Source organism: Camelus ferus, chromosome 14 (genome assembly GCF_009834535.1).
Source record: "Camelus ferus isolate YT-003-E chromosome 14, BCGSAC_Cfer_1.0, whole genome shotgun sequence".
In the NCBI taxonomy this organism is placed as follows: Eukaryota; Metazoa; Chordata; class Mammalia; order Artiodactyla; family Camelidae; genus Camelus; species Camelus ferus.
The window spans coordinates 25,284,264-25,303,942 of NC_045709.1; the positions used below are offsets into that span (position 1 = coordinate 25,284,264).

The following is a 19,679-nucleotide window of genomic DNA, read 5'->3' on the forward strand; positions in this document are numbered from 1 at the left end:
CCCCCGGAACCAACGTGCGCGGAAGGCGGGGCCGGGGGCGCGGGGCCGGGGCCGGACCGCGGCCCGGAAGTGACGCGACGCCGGCTGCGACGGGGCGCGCAGCTCGGCGGGGCGGCGGCGGACGCGGCCATGGCGCACATCACCATCAACCAGTACCTTCAGCAGGTAACGCTGGGGCTGTCCTCCCGCTTCCTTGCGTGCAGGCCGGAGCGGTCCGGAGCGGGAGCCCGGGGAGTGTGTTCGCCGCTGCGCCGGAGCCCTCGAGCGCCAGACGGGAAGCAGGCGCACTGCGTGTCCGGGGGCCCCCGAGCCGCGGCGGCCGCCCGCTCGATTTAGGGGCGGGGACGGGAGGGGAGCAGACGGGTGGAGGTAGGAGGGGAGGGAGCAGGTGGTCCCGCTGCGAGCTGCTCCGTGTAGCGCTCGGCGGGAGGTGTGTCTCTCAGGGTTTGTCCAAACTGCCTGAAAACGCAGCCGCATAGTGCAGACACAGACACTCATGGATTCAGAGCTTGTGGTCTCTCTACGGAGCTGTGCTAATTCGCAGAACTAGAACCGTAGTAATAAGGATAATGAAAAGGGGGAATGGATTTTTGAAGTATGTGAAGAAGACATTGCCAGGACTTGGTGAATGAGAATGTGTGGCTGGGGGACGAGGAGGAGTCCGGAATGATTCCCAGGTTTCTAGCTTGGGCAGCAGAAGAGCTGAACAGATTTGGAGGGAAAAATAAATGTAGTTTGGACGTGTTGAGTTGGAGGTGTCTGCTGGCAACTGAATATAGTCCAACGTGGTTGGAAGTATTAGTTCGATTAATTGAGAAAGTTGGTTTAAACGGGAATCATGAAAAACCACGTACATGCTTTTGTTTTAACTAAAAGCATACAAACATACATTCATTTGCAGTCTTTTGATTGAGGCCTAAGATCTTTTTTTAAGAATAGGTCTACCTTGGCCTTATCTTTGCAGAGTTAACAGTTTTCAGTATCAGTTTAAAGTTGAACAAGAACATAGACATTTGAGAACCAATTTGAATATAGACTCTAGGATTTTATACTCTTCATATCTTTTATACATTTATATCTTTTATCTTTTACATATGTTTATATCTCTTTTACAATTCTCTTGCCCACACCTATTTCCACTTGGTTCTGGGGAGTGGGAGGGCATTGCCCGTGCCTTGAGCAGTGACCAGTGTGGATGCTCAGGATAGTCTGCGCACAGGATAAGTGGAGGCAGGGTGAAACTTGCTGCTGAGTGATTTACCAGTGCTCAGACCTCCACACGCTAGTGCACTAACCTGGACTGGTCTAAGTTCCACGTTCTCCTGTTTCTCCAGTGACCTCTCAGTCCTGTTCCCTGCGTTCTCAGAGGAACCCTCCTTTACCCTGCTGTTCTGGGGCGGGATACATTAACAGTGACGGGGCAGGCACCTGGGTTGGGTGACCCTGGTGTCTGCTGAGGAGCCTTCAGCTCTCTAAGATTTGCCCCGTCTGTCGCCATCCTTCTGTTTCCTTCACACACCCTTAACGGGAACTACGGCAGCCTTGGCCAGTTTACCTGAGACAGGGACACTGATTGTGTGCGTTTCGTGATGACGTGTAACACGTCCACAGCAGCCCTGCGTGAATATCTTTTGATTCTTGTACGGTAGAACCTCAGGAGTGGGATTGCTGCTTAGTTGTAAGTGCACGTGCATCCTTGTGGAATAGTCAAGGGGCGGATTCTGTATCCTGTGACTTGTTTGAGGTGAGGTGGCGTGAGCTCTCCCAGCTGCTGCCCTGAGTGTCAGCAGACCAGGCACTGGGTCACCTGCCGTCCCTGTGGGTTGCAGCCGCTTCCTTGCGGCCAGGGATGCCTGGGCAGGAGAGGAGCATGCTCAGTGTTCCCTAGTGGCTGTACCTCCTCGCCTCCCACTAGCAATGGCTGGGGGTTCCCGTTCCTTTGTATTGTTGGCAGCACTTAGTGGGTCAGCCTTTCAGTGTTGACTATGCTGGTGGGTGTGTGGGTTTCTCGTTGCGTTTTGCTGGCGAGTAGTGGTGTGAGCACCTTCTCATGTGTGTGCTGTTTGGGTGTCCTCTTTACGACGTCCCTGGCCAGAGTCTTGCATGTACGTAACGTTTACATATCTAATTTTATGGTGGGTAAATTATACTGTATGTGCAGTTTTGTGCTTGGCTCTGCCTGCACTTAGGATTTTTATGTCACTTTTTGATAAATAAAATTTTAAAATATCATTTGACTTTCTAATTACAAAATGTCTCCTGTAATCCAGGCCTCTAGTATAGAAATACATGAAATGAAAATCTTCTCGGCCCCTCAGCTCCCATCCCGCTGGCCGGGATCATCTGGTGCATCCTGCTTAGTGTATGAATATTATCTTAGCACTTGGACCCTGCATTTCTTCCTGTACTTACTTGTCGCGTTGTGTGACTGTGACAGTTATTTGGCCATTCCCCTCCCCTCTCTCTTTTTTTTTTTTATGTTTAGGTTGAGCAGAAGCCTTTTGAGTTTTGGATATATGTGGGTTTTAAACTTTTCTTTTCCATAAGCTTTATAAGTGAATTTTCAGATGTCTGTTAGTATGACTTAGTAAAATCTGAATAATTCACCTTCATTAATAAACAGATAATAAACCACTGGCTTATTCTGCTCTTTCATTGTTTTTAATAGTAAGTCACTAGTTTGCCTCCAGAGGATCTCATTTTGAGATGCAGTGATTGCTCGCTGAGGAGCACTGACTTGCTGCATTTTGATTATTCTGACTCCTTTCAGCGTAGGGAAAAGTGAAGTTTAGAGGAGTATGGTATGTCATCTGGGTCCTGTGAGGACCAGGGGCTTTATTTTCCTCTTAGTACTTATCTTCAAATGCCTCAGGTCTATGAAGCCATTGACACCAGAGACGGGGCGTCCTGCGCAGAGCTGGTGTCTTTCAAGCATCCTCACGTTGCCAACCCGCGGCTGCAGGTAGGTGGCAGGGCCCTAACGCGTCTGGGGGTTTCCACATCGCCTGCTTCCTAAGAGAAGTTCAGCGTTTGAGTGAGAAGGAAACGAATGTTGCCACTCTGGTTTGGTAATTGCAGAGTTCCCACACGATTTGTCTTGCTTCCAGTTCATTCATTAACCGCTGGCCGGCTGTTAACCATTAAGCTGTGTAAGAATATGCCTAGACTATTTCCTGGCCAGTGGAAGACGGGAACAAAGTCTGTTCCTCTCCTGCGCTGTTACGTCGGTGGTGCTTGTGTGGAAGTCGTGAGCCTTTACTTAGAAGGGCTAACGTGCGAAGTTACTGTAAACTGTAAGGTGTAAATTCTTTTGAAATAAAGGTTTGTCTAAATCCCTTTCTACACATTGCACTCTTTCTGTCCCTGTTCATTTTATTTTTGCCATTTTTCTTGTTTAGTTGGCCTCCCCAGAAGAGAAGTGTCAGCAGGTCTTGGAACCCCCTTATGACGAAATGTTTGCAGCTCATTTAAGGTAACCCACGGGTGGGAAGAAGAATGAGCAAATCTGGAAATGGCCGAATTAACTAGGGATTTTATTTAATACCATCTTATGCTTGAAGCAGCGAAAAATCTCCTTTGAAAAAGTAGAAAAGTGTGTTTGTAATTTCTCTTTGGTAAAACCTGAGAAAATTTTGTGAAGTTTAAAATACTTTAAAATCTTAGCAAGCGTTTTCATTTCCGGGATCATGTATGTTCTTAAGTTACAGTGGGAGTGTGGACGCGCATCTTGCTGCGCCGCTGTGTAGTGCTGTAGATAGCCGGTGGTGTGCGTCCTGCTGGCGGGGTCGTGGTCTTCTGTTCAGTAGGGTGTAGGGCCCGCCCGGGGTGTCCGTGGAAATGCCTATTTTTTGGCCTCTTTGCCTTTCTGGGAAAGAAACCAGAACAGGGCCGAGCAAATGAAGGAGTGCTTTTTACTCAGGTGTCACATCTACAGCCTCCGCCTCTCGTGCCCCGTCAGGCGAAGCCCCAGGTCCTGAATTGTGTGGCACCTGATCGTCCTCCTGCCTGCACATCTCGCCAGTGTTTCAGAGCAGACGGGGCTGTGGGGCAAGGTGTGGGGGCCTGGGAGCCCTGGCAGGTCTCTGGAAACGGGGTGCCCCTGAGTACCTTGTGGCATGGGGCTCACTGCAACTTCCTCAGTCTGGGCAATGTGCGATGAGGTTCTAGGCTTGGTGATGGACTCTGCCATGTCTGGTTAGAGTGCCTAGCCTGCCCCGTGACGCTGCAGAGGGGCCACTAGTGTGTTACTGTGAAACCTGCTGCAACTCGGCTTCTTGTAGGACTTGAAGGAACAGGCTCGGGACGCTGTGGGGTTTCCTCCTGCACCAGGTCACTTGTGGGCGTCTTCATGACCTGCCCAGCAGCAGCTCCAGCTTCGACCCTGGCTCAGGCGAGAGCAGGTGCTGTGATGGGGGCAGGCCCGTGGTCCCATCAGTCCTCAGGCTCCACGTTGCCTTTGCAGGTGCACATACGCAGTGAGCAACCACGACTTCATTGAGGCGTACAAATGCCAGACCGTAATCGTCCAATATCCTTTGTCAGCTGCACTACTGTTCAACATGTAACGGATGCAGCTGGGTGCTTGAAGCATGGGGCCCCTTTCAGCCATACCTTTAATTAGAAAGGAGCAAAGCCTTTGGAAGAAAAACTTAATCTGTTTCACTCAGGTACTTAAATTTAGCATGGACCTTAAGACTGCTGTCCAGTGACATATAGTAGGGAGGAACACTGATTATGGTTAGGGATTTTGTTTAATTCTTTTGTGAAGAATAATATTTGTTGCCTTTAAAGCATTTAGTATAGCTACAGGGATGGGCTGGTCCCCTTGGAGAAATACAGGGACCCCCGGTCCAGATATAGATGGAAGAGCAGACACAACATGCATCGTTTAGTCGTGGTGCTGGCGCCAGGACCAGGCCACTTTCTGACTTCAGCCATGTAAGCGCTGTCCCAAGGCTCAGGCCCTAGTCGGTGCATGTTCTCACATCTACACGTATCTCCAGGCTTTAGTTGCTTATTTTTTAACCATCTTGTTTAATTAATACACAGAAGAGAATTGGTTACTAACCAGCTAAGTCTCCTTTGAATTCAAGAACTCTGTAATCGATGAAAGAAACTTTACAGTCCAGGTCCTGAAGCACATTGCGTGTAACTTGTGATCATCCGGGCTCAGAGACACTGGATAAAATGTGCGAAGTTGCCGACTTAGAACAGTAGTCTTTTCTTGCTCCGGGGAGAGTGTGCATGAAGTAAGTGCACAGACTGTGCTGACAGCGCACGGTGCTCGGGTGTCTGGACCATGGGCTCCTGGGCTCTTCTCCTTCAGGAACTGACTGCCAGGCTCCATCATCTTCTGAAAGGCGAGCTGCTCCCATTACAGCTGAGAACCCTCTTGCTTTTTACTCCGTCACTGGTAGCATTACTTCAGTTTTGTCAGTCAGACCTTCCTTAATATTTTACATCATTCCTACGGGCCTTTCAGGCCCACAAAGAAGAGAACTGGTAAGTACAGACAGAGACGGCTGAAAGTTGGCAAATGGCTTTTTTTTTTTTTTGAGAAGCTTTTAAAAAATTTACTCTAAGTAAGCACATGTTGTGTTTCCTCTGCCAGTATTCAATGTCACGTGTTGACATGACAGCGTCAACATGGGGCGGGCTCGCAGTGTGGGTTTGAATGGCAGTTCTGTCAGGTGGTTTGCAGTGTGCGTCTGTAAATACGAAGTATTGCTTTTATTTTAGCCCTTCCATACCCCAACATATTAATTAGATATTATTTTTCCCTTTAATTGTCAATTTTGAACTTTCTTTTGTTTTTAAACTTGGATAAAAGATGTAGATCAACTACAGTTCACTCGGGCGCTAGAATATATAGTAATTGGGTTATTTTTAATTCATTGATAAACCGCTTTATGATTTATTAACAACCTAGGTAAATACTGGAAGTTTGTTTATACTAAAGTAACTGAAGGCTTGCAAATACCTTTTACTTTAAAAAGAAGCAACCTTTTTAAGTGAAGATTTACCTTACACAAAAAACCAGCACTGCCAGTTGGATTAAAAAGTCATTTAGGGCATTTTGGCTAGTATGTACATCAGGTCCTGTTAGGAAGTCATTGTGAACCACATCTTGTTCTGGAGGAGCTGTTTAGATGGTGGTGGGAGCCGGGGTGGGAAGGGAGCCTTGGCACAGTGTGAGGAGGTGCCGTGGGGGCTGAAGCCCCCGGATTTAGGGGGTCGGGGGCAGTGGGTGTGGAACTCCTGGCACTGCAGCCTGCCCCGAGGGGCTGAGGGAGACAGCAGCAGCCAGCGAGGGGGGCGGGGGGCATTGTGGGCAGTGCCCCGGGGGAACCGGACCCTGACCTCAGACGTGCTTCTCTGCTGCAGGGCCCTGCCGGTCATGTATGCCGTGGCGCTTGACCTCCGGGTGTTTGCCAATAATGTAAGTTCAGCGTCTCTGTCTTCTGCTCCCTCTTAAGCCATCCTTTCCAAGAGTTCGGAGGGGCTAGTGGGGTTGGGGTGTGTCTGGTGTGGAGAGCATGGGGGAACGGCCTGACAGCAGGCGAGTGAGCCTGGGTCTGGTCTGCTGTGAGAATGTACTGTCCCTGTCCTACAGGGTTCCACCCTGATGCGGATTCGGGTGGCTCAGGGCTTCTCTGGTGTGAGGGGTGAAGATTCGGGACTTTATGGGGTAGCTTCCCTGCGAGGGTCGGCAGAAGCCAGCTTCGGAGCAGCGGTTCTCAGCGCTTGGGTCCTGACGCCCTTTACAGTTTTGAAAACTATTGATGACCTCTGATTCTGGACGAGACAGAGTAAACATGCTCCTGTCCCTCCTGCTGGGAGTTTTGAGGCTAGCGTGGCTCTGGGAGGCGAGTTCCCTGCGTTTCCTTCTTGCCTCCTATGTGTCGTGGACTGAGCCCTGGAGAAGCCTGAAGCCCAGGACCCCTGACAGACAGAGATGGTGCAACCCAGGAGGGTGGGCAGAGGAGGCAGCTGGCAGGACAGACCTCATGGAGCGTTCCACCGCAGGCCCTCCCTACAGCAAGGCCTGGGCAGCGTGGTGGGTGGAGGCCCCAAAACAGGAAGGTCCACCTCTCATACGTGACAGCCCGGACGCCCTGGATGTGATCGAGAGTCACGTGTTGCAGCAGGAATCGGACTCTCCATCTGTGAGGCTCTGAGTGAGGAGAGACGGCCAGCACCGCCCGTCGGTGGGCCTCCGGGGGCAGATGCGAATGTGCAGGGGACAAGCGAGAACGTCCACAGGTGAAAAGCAGAACCACACGAGAACTTTAGAGCTGAAAATACAGGGACGCCGACAGAAATTATCCAGGACCCCAGAGCTTTTGTTTACATGTATCATATCAATATTTACTGTATTGGAAATTTTAACTGGGAAATTTTTAGTACTTATTTATTTCCAATAATAAACCTTTTACATGGTAACATAGTAGACTTTTAAATAAAAAAAACTATTTTCAAGGTGAAAAAAATGTACTAAAAAGTGGCATTGTTTTACGTTTTAATCTCTTCAATGTCTGGCTCAGCAGAAGCCACTTGGATTCTCATATCTGCTGCTGCGTTTGCCCTGCAGGGTATCATGTGGTCGCAGGTGAGAGGCCTGCCTCAGGTGGCTGTAGCAGGAGGGGACAGTGTTCTGATAGGCTTTTCAGGGGGTGGCAGGTGCTCTTCTCTGAGCTGCACCAAAGCTCCAAGCATAGTTTTTAAGGTTCATTACAGTGTGGCCTCTGAGGCTTAGCGGTGACTTTTTTTGCTGTCACATCAGAATCCACAGTGTGTGGTGAGCTTTGAGGCTCTTTTACCACCGTGTGACTTTGTAACATCGTAACATCGTATGCTTGACTTTGTAACATCGTACATCAATCATCAATCGCTTGGAAAGTTTCTGCGCACTGAGTTATGCAGCTGTTCCAAATGTTGACATGTTTCATTATGCAAAAAAAACGAAAACTAGAAAACTCTACATTTGTTAACACCTCCAGCGACCTCGTCAGGACAGCCGTGAAGCAGTGGAAAGCTACCAGGCTCTTGGTGGTCTATACAAGTTTTCCAGTATTCTAAGTTTTTCTTGAAGGTGCAGGTGTTGTCACTTTGCTTGGAGTGACAGGCTTGTTCGCTCACCATCCCGAGGTGACGCCGGGTCGCCAGGCCCTGTGGCGCTCCGTTCCCCGGGCCAGCTTGCAGCCCCGCAGTGGCCTGGTGCTTTTCCTTGGGACAGACGTGCTGTGTGCATGCCTCCTGCTCCGTCACGAAGCTGCTGAAAATGCAGCATCGAGGACCAAGACTGAATGACGTTACTCTGCAGTGCGTCGTCAAGGACACTTTAAAGTGAAGTCAGCTTCGTCGGCTGGCTGGCTGGAGGATGCAGGTGTGGTGCTAAGGCCGCCGTGGCTGTGAGCTCTGTTCTGGGCGCTGGGAAGCCCCTAGAAGCCTCACCGGCGGTTGTCTCCCCACCATCAGCACAAACTCGATACAGGAAAGAGAGAGCGGCTTCACGTTGCCAGGAACGTGGTTCTGATCGTGTGGCTCACGTGCAGGTGTCCTGGGGGCTCCCAGGCTTCACAGACACCGGCTGAGAGCCCAGTCATGTTGAGGGTGAGGGGGACGTGAGCCGAGAAGCAGGTCCTTCTTTGACTGGGAGGTCCTGAAAATGGGGGACCGTCAGCCTTGGTGGTGACTGGAACCTGCTGGAAATGGGCGCATCAAGGGTTCTGATGGCTGTGCGTGGGAGACGGGGGTTCATGGCCAATGAGGAAGGGCTTTCCCGCAGCACATGGTCACAGGCCTCACAGGCCGTGGAGGCCGGTGGACGGGTGAGCCCAGGTCAGCGGGTTTGCGGAGGAGGAGGCCCGCGCTCTGGGCTCCTGGGTTTGCGGCTCTGAGCCGACGACCTCGCCCAGACATCCTGGGCGCTTCTCGTTGTGCTGCCTTTGCTCTCAAGTGTGCTGTGACTGTCTTTTTTCTCTTTTTTGTGTGACTTTATTTTTAACTAAGGAATCTAGAGAAAATTTTTGAACGAGTGTGTTACTTTCTATCAGGCAGACCAGCAATTGGTGAAGAAGGGGAGAAGCAAGGTGGGGGACATGCTGGAGAAAGCGGCCGAGCTGCTGATGAGCTGCTTCCGCGTCTGCGCCAGCGACACGTGAGTGCGGCCCCCCCAGCTCCCCCCAGCCCACCCCTGTCCCACCTTGGCCCCCGCACCCCCGTGGCCCCGGCAGCTTTAAAGAGTCCCTTGTTGCGTGAGCAAGTCAGAGGGAAGAATCTCTTTCTCACCTAGCCACGCCCCCTCAGCCCCGCCCCCTGCAGAAGGCTTCGCCAGCAGGCCTGCTCCCTGGGCGGCTTCTGGACGCTTGCCTCCGGCTGGACCGTCCTTCTCTTGCCTGCATCTTGGAAGGACCTTTCTGCTAGGTGGAGAATTCTAGATTGGCCGTTTTTAGCACTTTAGGACGTCATCCCACCGGGCTGCCTGTTTGGACGGGAAGCCAGCTCTCCCTCACCTGCTTCCTGGGAGCTGCTGGCACTTCCTCTGCCGCCGAGTCTTCCCTCGGCTCAGTCACTTGGCAGATGTGCCTGCCTGTCTTTGTATTTCCCGTTTGGGGTTCATTCAGCTTCTTGGATCTGTAACTTGATGCCTGTTATTAGGTTATAAATCTTTTAACTTTTATGTTCATTCTTTATCTACTGTTGGGCCCCCTTCTTTCTCTTCTCCTCGAGTCTGACTCCAGGCATGTGTATGTTGGACTCGTGATGTTACTCCACAGGGCTTGGGGCCTCTGTTTACTTTTCAGTCTTTTTCCCTTCTCGTTCTTCCCTTTGGGTCGTTTGTACTGACCTGCTTTCAGGCTGACTGACCTCGTCAACCACTATTTATTTCTGCCGTTATTCATTTTTTAGTTCTAGACCCTCCATCTGATTCTACTTTAGAGTTTGTTTTTCTCTCGAAATGCCGTCTCTTCACCCATCATAAAATCATGGCTAGTTAATTGGGAGTTTTAGAAATTGCAAAGCAAAGAGAAAGTAAAGCTTTCCATATCCAAATAAACAAAAACTACTGTTCCCAGAAAGCGTTCCAGCTTCTCGCTTCTCATCACTCTGTCCCCACCTCAACGGTCCCACCAGCACTGGACTTCACACCGTTGTCAGCGAACCTGGCACTGCCCCTCCCAGAGCTGGCCGCCCCGCCAGCGTGTCTCCCCACCAAAGCCTCCTTTCATGAGCCCTCCCAGCAGATGGTGCTGGTGTTCACTCCCCTTAGAGAAAGTGCGTATCTGGATGGCGATCACTAGGTTGCTGCGTCCGTGAGGGCATGCAGGTCGCTCTCACAGAGCGGCCCTCACGCCGCCAGCGCTCAGTCAACAGCCGCAGGTATGCAGGGCTCTGCCTGAGGGTGTGCTCCCGCACAGCGTGAGCAGCTTGGCCCTGGGTCTGACAGTGCTTTTCTTGGAGGTGACACCAAAGTCACGAGTGACCTGACAAGAAGTAGATAAGTTAATTGGGCTTCATCAGAATTTAAATTTCGTTGCTTCAAAGGACACTGTCAAAAAAGTGGAAGAAACGCCCATGGAATGGGGAAAAAAATTGCAAATAGTAGTATGGGTCCAGCACCCAGCATATATGAAGGCTGTTACAGCTCAGCAAGACAAAGCCACGAGACCTGGTTTAAAGTGGGCAGAGGATTAGGCTGGACGTTTCTGCCAAGAAGGCACAAGAGCGGCCGGCAAGCACAGGAAGAGACGCTGAACACCACTGATCACCCAGGGAGCGCAGGTCCAGGCCACCGTGAGGCACACTGCGCCCCCGAGATGGCTGGGGTCCAAGTGCGGGCGGGGACGGGGCTGCTGCTGGCGGGGCCGTGGTACCACCACTTTGCAGAGCAGCCTGGCGGCCCCTCCCTCCAGACAGAGCAGAGCCCACGCAGCTGACCTCCCTTCTCGGGTCTGCAGAAGAGGTCACTGTCCCAGTGCCAGGCTGGGTACACTGTACCACTGTACCCGTACAGTGCTCTGTGGCCGTCCCCTTCCTCACCGACTTCCCTGCCACGCCGTGCTCTGAGGCTGGTGCAGAGGTGGTACTGCCCGTCTCTGACGCACAGCGGGGCCGGCCGTCAGCCACGAAGCTGACCTCCATATTCTGACTGCCCTTGAGCGCCTCTGTCCAGGCCCACGTTGGTCTTAGGAGGCACTTGTACAAGGACGGTCAGCTCGCTTCCTTTCTGGGCCTCTTATTTCAAGTGCTTTGACTTCATGCTCCGGACTTAGTGATTCCAGGAGCCGCCTCAGCGCTCTCGCTACACTGCCACCCAGGGTCCAGGCGCCCCAGAGAAGGTCTGCTCGCAGCCAACTTGGGCGGGTTCAGCCCTGAATTACCTCCAACGTGTTATCCTGAAAATTTTCAAACACCCAGCAAAGCTGAAGCGACTTCACACAAATACCTGCACACTCACCACTTGGGCGTTAGCGTTTCGCCACAAGGGCTTTGCGGCTGTCCGCGTGTCCTCCCTGCTGTGCACATCTGTCTGCTTTTCTTTCTTCTTTTTTTTATTGTTTCGGATGCATTTCAAAGTTAATTATGGTCATCAGTGAACTCTTCCCTAAACATGTCAGTTTCTCTCTTGTATTTTGAGGGCAAATGGATGTCCAGTGAACCCCTATAGAGCTGTAGGATACTGCTGCCCAGAGGTGTCCCTCATCCCGCCTCTGGGCAGTCCCCTTCTCAGCAGCTCTGCCTGTTTGGTGACTTCACACACCTGGACCCACACTATGTGTGCTCTGGGTCCTGCATGTCCGATATTCATCCACTTTGTGCTGTGTTTCAGTAGTCTTGTAATGATCAGAGAAAAATAGTTCTTCCATTTCTCACAAATGCTTTGTGACGGTTAGCTTTTACGTAATATTCTTGCAAACTGAGCAGCTTTCATCTGCTGCGGCAGGGGATGTAGCACCCAGACACGTAGCTGGTATTAGAGCTCCCGGTCTGGTCTCTTCAAGTTTACCCATTAGAGGAGACATCTTTCATAATGTTATTTTATTTCATGAGTATGACCTGACCTGTGGGATTTTATCTCAAGATGTTAATTTGTTTAGGAAGTTTATTTCGTGATTTATAAATAAAATTTTCATTTCCTGTGTAACTTAAAAAAAATTATTTTCTTGTAGTCGTGCTGGCATAGAGGATTCAAAGAAGTGGGGGATGCTGTTTCTGGTGAACCAGTTATTCAAGATTTATTTCAAGGTACCTTCTGTTTGACTACTTTGTGTGTCTTAGGGTTTTTTTCTGCCCGTCTTGCAGATCCCGTTTCTGTTCATTATCAGCGGCCCCCAGCATTGCCGGGGACCGGGCAGCACCTTGCCACGTGCAAGACCCTGAGCATCCGCGCGGTGCGGGGACTGCTGCCAGTGCTGTGCACGCGTCCTCTTGTTAAACCCCCCCGTGGGAGGCAGGTGCCCAGCTCCCAGGAAACCAGGCGCGGGCGTAGCGGGACTGGGTTTCTGCTCCAGAGCCTGACCCCGAGGGCGGAGCTGCAGGCCCTGGTCAGTCTGGCCCCTCGGGGGAGGAAGTCAGGCGAGGGGCGCTGGGACCCAGCCCCGCGGTGGGCCTTCCGGAGCAGGTGTGGTCCGGCCCGAGTGGCCGTGTCCTTCATTTTACTGTGAAGTAGTCAGTCCTGAGGATGTAAGTCCCACTCTGAGGAGGCATGTACGTAGGAGCCAGAAGCTGGCTGTCAAGACAACGCTCAGAACAGGCTGTCCCTGCAGATCAACAAGCTCCACTTGTGCAAGCCCCTGATCCGGGCCATCGACAGCTCGAACCTGAAGGATGGCTACAGCACCGCCCAGAGGGTGACCTACAGGTACTACGTCGGCCGGAAGGCCATGTTCGACAGCGACTTTAAGCAAGGTGTGTCCTCGCTCTTTGTCGGCTTGTAAGGACCTTGCCTCTGAGCGACCCAAGGGGCAGCCTCAGAAAGCACAGTTCTTGCTGCAGGTGGAGTTCAGGCACCATCCACAGCCACGCTGGATTTCTCTTTTAATTTTTGACACCAAAGTTGGTTGCATAAAGGGAAGGCCCGTTGGAAGTTTCTCTCCGCACACTGGTCCGAGAGACGGTGCCCACCCTGTCCCTCTCTGTGGGTGGCAACTGAGCTGCACCCTCTGTGCAGAGCCTGTCATCCATGTCCCCTTGGCCACTGGGGGGCCCGTGGGCACCGGGCGTGGGGGGTGTGCTTTCCTGAAGTCATCCTCTGTGGTCTGTGTCGCTAGCTTTCTCAAGAACAGGAAGCCATTTTTTTTCCTTGTTGAACTTTTGGAGTGGCCGGCAGGAGGCTTACGATTCCTTCTGTCGCCCTTGGACCAGACTTCACACTCGCTTTCCAGCAGTTTGTGTGCACGGAGCAGCATGACTTCAGGCCACACAAGGCACAGAAGTGCTTTTCTCTCTGTGCGTTGGAGGCCGCGGTCCTCTGAGGGCAAAGCAATGGCCTCCGTGGGAGTTGTGGTCCTTGTTGTACAGGGTTCTGCAGACCAGCTTCTTATTCTCTTTCACAGCATTTGTAATAGCACTGCAGCTCCCGAAGAAGGGCTTCCTTGGTTATCCCCCATCTTTTTCCTTTCCCTTGATGTATCAAGCATGAGAATAGAAGCTTTAAATTACAGTTGACCCTTGAACAACAGCGAGGTTAATCCCCTCCGCATCCGTGGTTCCTCCCCATGCGTGGGTTCAGCCAGCCACGGGCCTGCAGGATGTGGTTTTTACTGCCGAAAAAAGTCTGTATCAGCGGACCTGACGCGCTGTTCAAGGGTCACCTGTGTGTCAGCTGAAGTCCCTGAAGATATTGCTGTGTTTCCCCTGAATATCCCTGGGGTGGTGTTCTTGAATACCCAGCACGGCAGGAAGTGATGTGTTGGTGTCAGTGGTTGGACAGTCATGGTTTCTGAGACCTCTGGGGCCTTTCTCGGGGCGGCGGGGGGGGGGGGCACAAGGCGCAGGCGGGGCGGGGCTGGCTGACTGCCGGGCCGCGGCATCTCTGCAGCCGAGGAGTACCTGTCCTTTGCCTTCGAGCACTGCCACCGTTTGAGCCAGAGGAACAAGCGCATGGTCCTGATATACCTGCTCCCCGTGAAGATGCTGTTGGTAAGTGCCCCTGCTCGGCTCTGAGGAGGTCGATGGACTTCACAGTAGCGTGTGGTCGGCCACGGGCTGAGTCGCCTGCGGGCGCACTGGAAACCCAGGAGGAATAGCCCTGTGGTGGCCTGGGCCCTCTGTCCCTGACCGACACCTCCGATCCTTCCAGAAAGGCTCTGCATTCCTTTTCTCTTGAAATTGTCTAACTCAAACGTGTGACGTGTGTGCGACAAGTGCATGTGATCCCTGTTCCCCTAAATGTCTAAATTAATAGGAATAGATTAACCAAGAAAGAAGAAGGGCATCCCAGCCTGTCTGTGTCTTACTTTGTCACCAAAAGTCATTTTTGATCCATATAAAGAAAAGCCAAGTGACCAGGAAGTTAACGGACTAAAACATCCTCAAAGTGATAGCCCTTCCTTTCCTCCCATTTAAAAATCTTTAAAAATTATCAAAGCAATACACACAGGGTTAAAACTTAGCTGGTCCAGATGGTTCATAGTGGGAAGAGACGGCGTGGCACCCCCTCCCCACTCTGACCCGCCGTCACAGGAGCCGCCCGTTTCACATTTCTCAGCTGGCCCTTCTCGAGGACGCCTCTGTATTCCTAAACCTTGGGTTGTCACCCGCCCCTCCTCTGACAGAGTAGCTGGCCGACGACAGACCCTGCGGCCGGGTTCCGCCCCGGGGCAGCCCTCTCATCTCCGGCCTGCTGGGGGTCAGTTCGGGTTCTGCTGCTCACAAACTCGTGCTGAGACACAGGTTGCAAGGTTTTAAAACATACTTCCTTGGTAGGACTTTGATCAAAGACAATTCCATTGAAAATGAAAAGGTTCTTATTCTGAAAAATTCCTTTGTCTCAGGGTCACATGCCAACCATTGAGCTTTTGAAAAAGTATCACCTCATGCAGTTTGCTGAAGTGACCAAAGCTGTGAGGTAGGGTGTCTTTTCCTTTCTGTTTGGGACCTTTTAAAATACAAAGTCAGAAAACGCGTCGTGTGTTGAGAGGACTGGTCGCGCTTTGCCGTGACCTTGCCTGTGATCCCCCAGCGAAGGCAACCTGCTCCTCCTGAACGAGGCTCTGGCCAAGCACGAGACCTTCTTCATTCGCTGCGGCATCTTCCTCATCCTTGAAAAGCTGAAGATTATCACCTACAGGAACCTCTTTAAGAAAGTGTAAGCAAAGTATTTTCTTTTTAATAAGTTAAAACTCTTAGAATGGCTCATGCAGGAGAGTCATGAGGTTATGAACACGATGCTGTGTCTTCTGAGGCGGGGGAGGGGGGTCCCCATTCTGCCCCCTCAGTTCTGTGGAGTAAAGTCTGTCCCCCGGGCTGCTGCCTCTGGGCCCTGGCTTGGTCACCAGGGTCGTGAGGACAGAGCTCGGGACAGGCGGTTAGAGCACCGGCCCTCGGCACCCAGGTTTCACGGTTCATCAGGGCGTGGGCACTGACCGGCCAGGCCTCTGCCCTCCTGCTGTCAGACAGCTGAGCTCTGCCCGGCTCTCTCCCGCGTGACTGGAGGTGGACTCCTCTCCGAGGCCTGGTCCTGGCAGGATCTCAGCAGCTCAGCCTCACGGTCAGGCTGTTTATGGCTGTGGGGAATATGTCCCGTCAGGAAGGACCATCGTCTGCCAGGCCCGCAGGACACCAGCCAGCGAAGGTGCCTCCCGATTCAGGGACGTTAAACCTGAGCGCGCGCACCCAGACTCAGTGAGCTCTTCTCTAAATGTTAAAAAGCAGATTTGTACTAGTGACTTTTTTAACCTGAAAAGTCAAAATCGCACGCGGAGGCGCTGACTGTCCGAGCGTCTAACAGGCAGAGGGGTTCTTCGTTCCTTGGGAGCGGGCCTAGCAGGCGTTTCTTCCCGCTGCGCGCCAGCGCCCCTCCTGTGGCCTCGAAGTGTGGGTCTGCAGTGGCCGGCGTGGCCTGTCTCCCTCTTCTAGGTGCCTGTTACTCAGAACACACCAGTTGTCTCTGGATGCCTTCCTGGTGGCCTTGAAGTTCATGCAGGTGGAGGACGTGGACATCGACGAGGTGCAGTGCATCCTGGCCAACCTCATCTACATGGTGCGTGGGCCGCACCTCCGCGGGCGGGCCCGGGCTCTGAGGCTCTGATGCAGTCGCCTCAGTTGTGATCAGGGCCAGAAAATACCTCGACAGTCAGGGGGCTTTATGGGAGCGCGGGTGGGTGCGCACAGTACGTATTTCCACGTTCCCCACCGTATCCGCGTTTATTCATTTTCCTCTTAGTGAGTGGGATTGGGGAGGATTGGGGAGGAATGGCTCGGCGCCGCCCCGACACCCTTCATGTGACTGGCTCAGTGCAGCGCCCTCCCTCCCTCCTGCAGGGCCACATCAAAGGCTACATATCACATCAGCACCAGAAGCTGGTTGTCAGCAAGCAGAACCCCTTTCCTCCGCTGTCGACAGTGTGCTGACGTGCGGCAGCCCCAGGGGCGGGAAGGTGGCGTGCAGGGAACCAGCCGGAGTCGCCGGGTTCTCCCCGGGTGCTGAGACCAAGTTTGCCGGCACGCGGGGACCTTGACGTCTCCATCGTCGCAGGACGCACGCCCGCTTCTCAGGGACCTGGGATCCGGCTTTCAGGGAACGCAGGCACGTCTGCTGGCTCCGGAGTGTGGGCGGAGCCCCTGCGTGGGGCGCTCTGTCTGCAGGGTGGCTGCAGTTTCCTGCCCTGAGTGTTGTTCCTAAGGCGTCTTTGTGGTTCTTCCTATGAAAGGGGCGTTCTGAATTTATACAGATGGTGTGCTCCTTATTGTATCTTCTGGGATACAGCTATTTTTATAAATGTTAAATTTGAACATTTTGTGTGACCAAAGTGTTTAACTTAATGTTTCTTTTTATAAGCTGAACTCGATTTGATTTAAGTTTTCCAGGTACTTTAGCCATTTCTTCGGAGTATGCACATTTCCTCTGTTTATGCAAAACTTATTAAAGAAGAAAAGTTTGTTGTAGCTCATCTTTGCAAAAGTAGGAGCCTGAAGGCTGCTTGTCCCCTTTGTGCAAAGAGGAGCTGCCCTGGGAAGTGGACTCCCCCTCCCAGGACCCGGCCACAGCCCAGGACGCTGGGTCTGTCTGTGTATCTCACATCTCGTGCTCCGGCCGCCAGACAAGCCACCCCAGACCTTGGTGTGAAGCAGGGACCCTGACCGGGCTTGCTCAGAGTCTGCAGTTCGCTCACGGCTTCTGCTTCACGTGGGTCATTTGCGGGGCTCTCCCGGGGCTACGTGACCCACCCTGAAGGTGCGGCGCCCCTGGGCTCTGACCCAGCGCTCAGCAGGGTGGCAGGCAGGTTCTGGGTTCTTCTCCAGTGGGATGGGGCCAGGTTCCAGAGCAAGCACCACAGAGAGCCGGTGGGCTCTGTGGGCTATCTCCCAAGTCTCAGTGTCACTGTCACCCTTGGCACATCCAGACCGAGGTGTGAGGACAGCAGTTTAGAGTGGGCCCCATGTCTGTAGGTGTCAGGCCAACAGCTGCTTCCCGACCCTCGAGCTGTCCCTCCCCGACCACTTCCCTGAGCAGGAAAGCTGGCCATGGGGCCGGCACAGGATGGCTGCTCGCTAGTGGTCACTCGGGGCTGGGGATGCTTTCCCATTCACTGGGGTGCTGGTCTCACAGCTTCAGACAGGAACCTGGACCCTCCCCCCTCAGCAGGGACTGTGGGCGCCCTTCAGTTGGGGTTGGAGTGGCGTTCTCACTGCAATGTGAATACCAGAATTTCTGTAAGCATGCCTGCGTTTCTGGGTTTAACTACAGAGAACACTGGGTTTTCAACATTCTCAGGTACCTTCTTGAATAGTGGACAGTGACACTGAAATTGAGGACTGACCATTAATGACAAGATGAGGCCACACTCGGCGAAGGCGCGGAGGCTCAGGTGCGTGTGCCCTGAGTCCCGACTGGTCTGTAGGCCCATGGGCCCAGCGGCCAGCCGGCCTCGCGGACACAGGTGAGTCCTATGGGGGGGCGGTTTGCACTGACGCCATGCCAGCAGACCGTCTCTGCCCCAGTGTGAAAGGGCGCTGTTAAAGCCTCATCTAATCTGTGTCCTTTTTCTTGGGTTTTATTTGGATTTGCTTCCTCATGGCTTCCAGCCACTTTGTTGAGTCACATGTGTGAGGTGAGCAGAGATGTTTTTGCCTCACACGGCCCCATCTCAGCTGGCTTTTCGGGGCTGTGGTGTTCCTGTGGTGGTCCTTGTTTTGTAGAGCCCTGCAGACATGAGTGAGATACCCACCTCTGCCTGTGCTGTCTGCAGTGATTTCCACATGGAAATCCAGATTCGCAGTGCAGTGAATGCCATAACGAGAGTGCAGATAGTTTTGCAGTATTATTTACATAAAATTGCAACGCTCATTTGTGATTTTAAGTCATAAGTAGCCATTTAAAGCAGTGGCATGCTGACGACAAGGTGGCTTGAAAGTAATGTAATCGAATTTGGGGAAGACTTTAAAGTCTTCTCTCTTCTGCTGTCCCCTCCGTTAGTCTGTGTCAGGGTCACATTTATTTTTCTCAAGGTCCTTTTGGAGAAATGGGCCAGCGCCTCTGCGGATTGGCCAAAAAAAAAAAAGTTTAATTTTAGGGTTAACATAGTATATCAGAAATGAAAGAGATACTTGGTGTGTTGAAGAATTGTGAGACTTAAGACAAGGAAGGGTGTAGCGCAGTGGTCGCGCCTGTGCTCAGCGTGCACGAGGTCCTGGGTTCGATTCCCAGTGCCTCCGTTTAAAAAAAAAACCTAATAAGCAGCTAGGCCCAGGTCCTCCCCAGCTGCCCCCGAAAAAGAGTCATGAGTTAAAAATCTGATTTGTCTTTAAACTCCCTGTTTCCCAGTCATAAGAATGTATGAATCAGCTTGAATTTTTTATCCCTTAAAAAAGTCCTCCCTCAACAGCTGTGTCGGGGCCCCCAGGCATGCGCCCCAGCCCCGTCCAAAGAGCACTCAGCCAGGAGGGCCCTTCTGTTCCCCAGGGAAACCGGGAGCACATGCAACCTCCTGACTGAAAAAGTAACGTAAAATGTGCATCATTTCCAGCCATTTGCTGTGAGTTGTCATTCTGGTACAAAGTCAGGGACCCCTGGGGTTCTGGTCCTGGGGAAGCCCAGGTGATTCGGACCCACGTCTTCCCACGTGTGTGGAGGCTGCGGTCTCATGGGGCCGCAGGCTTCCGTGCAGCCCTCAGCGTGCAGCCCCTACCTCTGCTCACCTGGCTGCTGCTGCCAACCATGGCTGGAGACGGGCCCAAGGCTCCAGGGGCCTGTGCTGAGGTTCCCCTCCACCCCGCCAGAGGTGGCCCTCCTGCCTTTCCCTGGGCTGCTCGAGGCCTGTGCTGCGGCGCTGGGGCTAGCCTCCCAGCCTGGCGCTTCCGGCCCTTCCAAACTGCACCATTCGACCCCCTCCCCACCTTCCCAGTCTCTGGGCAGTGGGTGGGGGTGCAGCTCCCAGGTCCCTGGAAGCGTGGCTCCCGCCTCTGCGCTGACGCATCAGCCAGTTTCAGGAAGCAGCTGTTAGGGGTGACAG

The 19,679-nt window shown here is 52.7% G+C and overlaps 1 protein-coding gene across 2 annotated transcripts; it reads left to right on the forward strand.

The window, feature by feature from the left end:
- The first annotated feature begins 14 nt into the window (after positions 1 to 14).
- Positions 15 to 17,112, forward strand: PCID2 (PCI domain containing 2). Of its 2 annotated transcripts, none has more exons than XM_032496589.1 (14): positions 15 to 165; positions 2,873 to 2,962; positions 3,399 to 3,472; positions 4,463 to 4,528; positions 5,461 to 5,502; positions 6,385 to 6,439; positions 9,057 to 9,160; positions 12,174 to 12,249; positions 12,771 to 12,912; positions 14,045 to 14,145; positions 15,000 to 15,073; positions 15,188 to 15,313; positions 16,084 to 16,211; positions 16,489 to 17,112. In XM_032496589.1, the coding sequence occupies exons 1-14, from the start codon at positions 130 to 132 to the stop codon at positions 16,683 to 16,685; spliced, it is 1,311 nt and encodes a 436-aa protein (XP_032352480.1). In that variant the 5' UTR covers positions 15 to 129; the 3' UTR covers positions 16,686 to 17,112. The 2 variants fall into 2 exon arrangements, with proteins under 2 accessions (XP_032352480.1, XP_032352479.1); XM_032496588.1 differs by having other exon boundaries at positions 16,084 to 16,207.
- Positions 17,113 to 19,679: the final 2,567 nt, after the last annotated feature.